The sequence below is a fragment of the Gossypium hirsutum genome, unplaced genomic scaffold, assembly GCF_007990345.1.
Source record: "Gossypium hirsutum isolate 1008001.06 unplaced genomic scaffold, Gossypium_hirsutum_v2.1 scaffold_121, whole genome shotgun sequence".
Lineage (NCBI taxonomy): Eukaryota > Viridiplantae > Streptophyta > Magnoliopsida > Malvales > Malvaceae > Gossypium > Gossypium hirsutum.
In genome coordinates this window covers 6,050-14,129 of record NW_024402821.1, presented here as the reverse complement: position 1 = coordinate 14,129, position 8,080 = coordinate 6,050, and the positions used below count along the sequence as shown (strand labels likewise).

Genomic DNA, 8,080 nt, shown 5'->3' with positions numbered 1-8,080 from the left:
TACGAAAGCAAATGTTTCGAAGAGCTCCTTAATCTACATGTACGCCTATTGATAATGTAACTAAGTGCTAAAGATTTTTTCCTACTAACAGGTAGTGGAAGCCCAAGATAACTATCAAGCTTATCAACAGTACGCATCCCAAGCATAGAGCTAAAAAGATGCCTATGGTCCGCTAGGGTTTTTAGGCTAAACATAATCATAAACGTATCCTTATTAACCTCTTGGCCCGAAACCCTACTAAAACTTGCAATAATATTCACAATCTCCTAAACGTCCCCTTTTTTTTATTTTGAACAAAAAGAAGAGCATCATCGGCAAAAAAGAGGTGATTAATACGAGGCACATTTATGCTAGCCCGAATACCCTTAAGCATATTATTATTCTGAGCATGAATTAACAGCTTTGAAAATGCTTCCATGTAAAATAAAAAAAGATAAGGAGAGAGGGTCCGTCTGTCTAAGGCCTCTTTCTGGCACAATTGTTTCAGATAGGATAGCATTGTACTTCACAACATAACGAACTAGTCGAACGCATCTCATGATTTTCGTCACCCATTCATCAGCGTAGCCCATTTTTTTCATCACCTCTTCAATGAAGTTCCACTCCACCCGGTCGTACGCTTTGCTCATGTCGAGCTTAATTACGAACCCTTTATTAGAACCATTCTTCCCACTCTGAAGATAATGGACTAGCTCATGGGCAATCAAAATGTTATCATAGACCATCATCCTCCTCGAAACAAAAGCACTTTGATTTTGGCTAATGCATAACGGAAGCGTTTCCCTCATCCGGTTGGCTAGCACTTTGGTAACAATTTTGTATATCACCCTGCAAATACTAATGGGCCTAAAATTAGTCATGTCCACCGACTCTTTAATTTTTGGGATTAAAATAATAATGGTATCATTTAAACAGTCCACATTTTTTCTCCCCTAAGAATATCAAGGCACAGTATAATAACATCCTCTCCAACAACGTCCCAATTTTCTTTAAAAAAATTTCCCAACAACCTGTCAATTCTCAGGGCTTTCCTAGGATCCATTTGACTGCAAGCCTCCTTGATCTCACTGTCCATAAAATCCTTCAATAATTTGTCATTCTCCTCCCCTAAAATGCACCTCTCAATATAGTCAAGGTTAAGCACATTATTCGAATTTAAATTTGACTTAAACAAAAGTTGAAAATACTCATTGATGGCTTTGCAAATATCAACCGTGTTCTCTCTCCAGAAGCCATTAATATCTTTAGGTCTAGCAATGTTGTTTTTTTCCTCCTGTTAAACGCTCTGACATGAAAAAAAAGAATATTCATATCCCCTTCTTTTAACCAATTAACCCTCGACCTTTGAGCCCAGTATTTTTCCTCTGTATCCAGCAAATTTCCAAGCTTTAACCGCATAGCTTTGAGTTTATTTCCCTCGTAATTACTCCCCTGGCCATCAATAATTTTGTTTATCTTTGCCTGCAAGCTTCCAATTTGGTTATGCATTTGTTTAAGCTTCATATACCGCCATCTCCCAAGCTCTTTAAACACATTCATAATCTTTTCCATGGTTTCCTGAGTACCGCTTTGCCAAGCTTCCTTGATAATCATTTTAGCTTCCTCATTTCTAGTCCAGCAGACGTTATACTTAAAGTAGAGTCTAAGATCCCTAAGAATATCTCTCGGCCTCCTACCTTCGGTGTTTAGGATGATCGCATCATGGTCAGAGCTGGATTACCGAATCGCCCTAGTTTCCAGGAAAGGGAAGCTATTCACATCATTAGTAGACATAAGGAAACGGTCAAGTATCTCTTTAACCCTTGCTATACCCTCCTTATTGTTGACCCAGGTAAACCACCCATTGTCCATCTTCAAGTCCACCATCGACAGCTCATCAGCAACCAAATGAAAGTCTTCCATAAGTACAGTTGACTTTCTCCTGGCCCCTTCTTTTTTCGCTTCATCAAGAATAGCATTGAAGTCACCCCAAATGATCCACTTTTCCTTAACAGACTTTCCAACCCTTCTAAGCATATTCCAAGAGCACTGTCTTTTATTAGGGTCGGTATTACCATAAAAGCCCGTGAAGCAAATGGGACTGTCATTCTCAACATGGATCAACGAGTTAATATGGTTGCTGCAGTAGGTTTGAATCTCGACCATTTTGCTATCTTTCCACATCATTACCAGCCCCCCACTTTTGCCTTCCACCTTCACTGCCAAGCATCCCTCCATTCTACACTTCCTACGAATAGAATCAAATTTATTAGCATTGATTTTAGTCTCACAAAAGAAAATAATATTTGGATCATTAGCAACGAGAAGTTGCTTCAAATCACGAACTGTCGCAGGGTTCCCAACCCCACGACAGTTCCAACATATGATACTCATGGTTCCTAGCGGGGTTGATCTCCAGCCACCGCCTTAAAGGGTGAAACACTCTCCATCAATCTCCTCCTAACAATTTTGGATGGGCTCTCTTCATTGTTGTTTTCATTCGGCCCCCTCATTCGCTTCCTCTTATGCTTTAACCATCCCATGCTATCATGTATTAGCTTGTGACGTCTTTTTTCCACAGGGGATGTCAATATCGAGCCTTTTTCACCTCCCTTCTTATTTTCTTTCTGGCAAGACTGCCCACTTTTATCCCTTGAATTTGTTTGACTTTCTTCATTGTCCTCATTTGCAGAGATTATTTTCTTAACAATTTCCACCCCAATTCTCCTCATGTTCCTCTCCTGATTTGGGTTCACATTAGGAATCCTCATCCAACTTCCATACTGGAAGTTTGAATTATTTATCCCAGCCCTTGCCCTACTGTTTTGAAAATTTTTAGTAGTATGTCCTATCATCCCACACACATAACAAAAATTGAGGAGCCTCTCATACTTTATAACCCCTATGGTTTCTCCACCATCTTTGCTCGCTAACTTTACAACCCTCCTCAATGGTTTTGAGATATCGATTTTAACTTTTAGCCTCATGAATTTTGTCCACGTACCATTTCTATCCTTCCAATCTATCACCACCAGCTCACCTATGGCGTTCCCCACTTCCAATGCTAGTTGGTAATCTATGAGTTCTATAGGGATATTGTAGACTCTTAACCAAAAAGGCGACAGCCAAAATTCATAAGAATCTATGTTCTTTCCCTTCATAAATGGTACCATTAAGAATAAGCATTTATCAAATAACCAAGGCATAAGATTAAGAATTCGGCTTCGATCTTCCAAGCATCCGAACTAGACTATGACGGCCCCTTCTTTTAATACAACAAAGTCCACCCTTCTTTTATATACCAAAGTGACCTAAACACCCTGTATATTGCTTCTCTGTTCAGATGCTCTATCGCCATAATCTTGCCCATAGTCCATGACTCGAAACCTTAGACTTTTTTCCACCATTTTTGCTCATAACTTGAATCGATTCTTCTTCCGAGAACTTCAACTTCCCCGGGAGTTCATTTATCTCATCCGTCTATATTTTCGTATCACTATCAGGCCTTTCCTCCATTAGCCAAACGAGAAGGATGCCTCCACGAAAGGCAAGAAAGAAGAATAAAATAGGCCCAGAGACCAAAACCTGTAAGATAGCAAAACCTAGCAGACACAGAAAAGACAAAAACGCAGCAAACTAATCTAACATTACGTAAAAAGAAACCTGTAAACTTGCTTATTATAAAAAATTAGAGACAACCAAAAACACGAATCCAGATAATAAGCAAAAAGACTTAAAAGATGCTAATATACTACATTTACTTCACAAAATTAGCCCAGTTAAAAGGAAATAATTCCAACAAGAAACCCAAAGAAAACCACACTGGAGATAAGAGAGACGAATCATACAAAACTTAGATAACAAAACTGAGTAAAGAACGTGCAAAGAAAACCGTACATCCATACAAATCAATCAAAAAGATAATAGGGTTTAAAAGAAACCCTTAATCAATGAAAAAATGATGAAAAAAGGACGTAAAAAAGTCAACCGCACTGTAACTTTTCTTGTCCACCATGGGACCTGCCACAAAGCTTTTAGCTACTTATCCCAAATAAAACATGCACTTCACACTTTAACATTGAAAAACGCACCCAAAAACACTAAGAATCGAAAGAAAATATAGCAAAAAAGGATAAAAATCACCGTGAAGATCGCTCGATGGCACTGCAAGAACGTCTTTTCCAGCGTTAATCAATATGAGATCCTTTCGCATCAAAATAAATGCACCAAATAGTATCAAAAGCTAAAACAAAGACCAAAAACATAAGACCAGACAAAACAAATCAACATCCCCAGAACCCTCCTTACAATGTCTGGACCTGGTAAGTTCTCCGTGTTGAGTCAAATTAAGTCGCAGGCTCCACTCTTAGTGGTGACCTTCCGTCAATTCCTTTAAGTTTCAGCCTTGCGACCATACTCTCCCCAGAACCCAAAGACTTTGATTTCTCATAAGGTGCCAGTGGAGTCTTAAACGCAACATCTGCTGATCCCTGGTCGGTATCATTTATGGTTAAGACTAGGACGGTATCTGATCCTCTTCGAGACCCCAACTTTCGTTCTTAATTAATGAAAACATCCTTGGAAAATGCTTTCGCAGTTGTTCATCTTTCATAAATCCAAGAATTTCACCTTTGACTATGAAATACTAATGCCCCCAACAGTCCCTGTTAATGATTACTCCGATCTCGAAGGCCAACACAATAGGATCGAAATCCTATGATGTTATCCCATGCTAATGTATACAAGCGTAGGCCTGCTTTGAGCACTCTAATTTCTTTAAAGTAACAGCGCTGGAGGATCGACCTAGCTAATTAAGGCCAGGAATGCATTACCGACAGTAAGGACGAGCAGACCGGTGCTCACCGTGAGGCAGACCGGTTGACCCACCCCTAAGTCTAACTACGAGCTTTTTAACTCCAACAACTTAAATATACGCTATTGGAACTGGAATTACCGCGGCTGTTGGCACCAGACTTGCCGTCCAGTGGATCCTTATTAAGGAATTTAGATTGTACTCATTCCAATTACCAGACTCATAGAGCACGGTATTGTTATTTATTGTCACTCCCTCCCCGTGTCAGGATTGGGTAATTTGCATGCCTGCTGCCTTCCTTGGATGTGGTAGTCGTTTCTCAGGCTCCCTCTCCAGAATTGAACCCTAATTCTCAATCACCCGTCACCACCATAGTAGGCCACTATCTTACCATCGAAAGTTGATAGGGCAAAAATTTGAATGATGCGCTGCCGGCACAAAGGTCGTGCAATCTGTCGAGTTATCATGAATCATCAGAGCAACAAGCAAAGTCCGCGTCGACCTTTTATCAAATAAATGCATCCCTTCCAGAAGTCAGGGTTTGTTTGACGTATTAGCTCTAGAATTACTACAGTTATCCGAGTAGCAAATACCATCAAACAAACTATAATTGATTTAACAAGCCATTCACAGTTTCACAGTCTAAATTTGTTCATACTTACACATGCATGGCTTAATCTTTGAGATAAGCATATGACTACTAGCAGGATCAACCAGATAGCATTCTTCCACGACGTCGGCACTGCATGGACCTCAACCTACCTTGTGAGCAATAAAAAGGTCAGAATAGAGCACGAGTATCGTTTGTGTCAAGAGACAAAATGCATAGCCATCGAGAGACAAGGTCCTAAACCCTACTCTCAAAAATATTTTTCGCATACGAAAGCAGGATCGAGCACCATTACACCAATGAGGCCATACCATTTTAAGGGGGCACACTCAAGACATAGGACACGATTGTGGTTCACTATGCACCCAAAAGGGCACGAGATGGAGAAGGGATGGCAACACATACATAATTCCATCTGGCTTAGGTATGCAACACAGGATCCCAATCGCACCTCTTGGGTTCAATTAGAATAAAGGGAGTCAATGAAGAGGAGTGCGGCTCGACAGTTCGATGCGAGTAGCATGGAGCCTACCAATACAGACAACCAAAACACCACTCATATGCCCATTGCATACTAGTATTAGCACCCACGCACACCGGCCAATAACTCACCCAACCAATGTATTAGTAGGGGAGCAGAAGGAATAATGAAACGAGGGCACACCACAACCGCTTAGCATGAGAACTACAAGGGGAAAAATTCCATTGGGACTTGGTCGAACCAAGACCGAGCCTACAAATTCAACTTACTCCTCCTAATGAGCTGTTGTCGTCAAAGAGACTTGGTATTGGGGTCAGGGGCAGCTTCGAATCCAGGCAAGGCCAAGGCGCTGAGTGGTTGCCAACTTTGGAGGTAGAAGGCGTCCCTAACATAACGAGGGAGAATGGGAAAGCCAAGCTCGAGCCTATAGCAATGCATAAGCCACCCCAAGAGATCTTTTCTCGATATAGAGAACTTGGTCTTGGAGTCGTTGGCTACATTTCTACGGGCACGGGCTCGATCATCACCCCGGTCACTGGCGCCAGCGATCGACCCACCACCTTTGATGAGTCGTTGCAGGACAACTGACCCCCACGGGGGCTGAGGATGTACCCCACCTTGGGTAGGAGGGGGCTACGTCGGGGGGCAGCGGATCTCTACCCCTTAAAGAGCTAAAAACACTTCGTCAATCTACTACCAGGCAACATTCTTTTTTTGAAAGAAAAACGAGCAAAAAGTCTACCTCATTTTATTGCATCATTAATGATAAAGTTATGGATCTCCTCAGGATAATCCATATCAAAGTACAAATCACATTTTTTCATAATAGCTAAAGTATACAAAGAATCCGCATCAGTATTACAATGACGATTGATCCAATTACCTTGGACCGTATTAAAACTTTTAAAGGCTTCGCACTCTTACCTAATGCACTGGCCCAATATGGTAATATCCTGCGCCCGCTTGTTAACCTTGTTGACTAGCGTTGCACTGTCCGATTCCAATATAAGCTGAGTCGCATTTAATTTTTTCGTCCAACTTTAATCCAGTAGTAAACGCCTTCAGCTCAGCCCAGCTAACATCCATAGCTTCATTCCTGAACTTGTAACAACCCCCCAGAACAAAACCATCATTGTCTCTTACGACTACACCAAAACCACTGCAACCATTCGAAACAGTCACATCCACGTTCACTTCGATAAAGCCTGCCAAAGGGGTTTGCCAGCCCATGTTCATCGGATTCAAAGGGACAATCGAAGGCTCGGTCAAGTTAAAAATTTGAAAGTCTTTACTTAAAGTTTGCGCCCTTTCCCAAATCGTCACTACTGCATATAACATCCCGAAATAGGGCCTAAACGGAACAGTGGTTACGAAACCACAAATCCAAGGTAGAAAAATTTATTTTATTATCATTTTAAGGTCTATGGCATGATTGCATTTTATCGATAGAGGGTCTAATTTGATATTTATGACTAAATTGCAAAAGTTGTAAAATGTGTGTTCTAGTTCACAAAGATATTAAGTACTTGTGAGTAATGGGTTTTTAAATTGGAGGTCCTTGGATAGTAATTAGACCATTATACTAGTTTGGACAAAAATACCTAAAGGAAAATAAAACACCATAGTTTTTAATTAAGGGCATTTTGGTCATTTAGTTATTAAAATGAATTAAAAACAAAATTAAAAGCCAATTTTTGTCCATCTTCTACATTAGGCTGAAATTTCAAGGTTTCTCCATATCTAGGGCTTGTTCCAAACTACCAAGCTCCATAGTAAGTGATTCCAAGCCCCGTTTTTAATGATTTTTACGTTTTTGGAGTCCCAGTAACTTGATTTAGCTTATGGTAGCAATAATTCAACCTAGGGTTCATATTTGGAAAAATACCCATAGGTGAAATTTGTGTATTTTGGTGCTTTATGATAGAATATGAGGTTTTAAATTATGTTAGACAACTTGTGCTACTCGGTTTTAAGTGAAAACGAGTAAAAGGGCTTAATCGGTAAAAATACCTAATAGTCATAAGTACATGTTAGAGTGAGAATTTGATGTTGTCATAGAAGGGAAAAATGATCAGCATGTCATAAAACATAAGAAAATAGGATGAAGTTTAATTTCCGAGCCTTGGGGAAAAAGTGTAAATATGTAAAAGTTTAGGGGCAAAAATGTAATTTTGCCAAAGTTTTGGTCAAGGACTAT

At 40.2% G+C, this 8,080-nt stretch overlaps 1 protein-coding gene across 1 annotated transcript; it reads right to left on the bottom strand.

The window, feature by feature from the left end:
* Positions 1-377: 377 nt before the first annotated feature.
* LOC121226331 (uncharacterized) lies at positions 378-2,373 on the bottom strand. Its single transcript, XM_041110335.1, has 4 exons — positions 1,721-2,373; positions 1,336-1,609; positions 1,011-1,273; positions 378-828 (listed from the first exon to the last, which is right to left on the bottom strand). The coding sequence occupies exons 1-4, from the start codon at positions 2,371-2,373 to the stop codon at positions 378-380; spliced, it is 1,641 nt and encodes a 546-aa protein (XP_040966269.1).
* Positions 2,374-8,080: the final 5,707 nt, after the last annotated feature.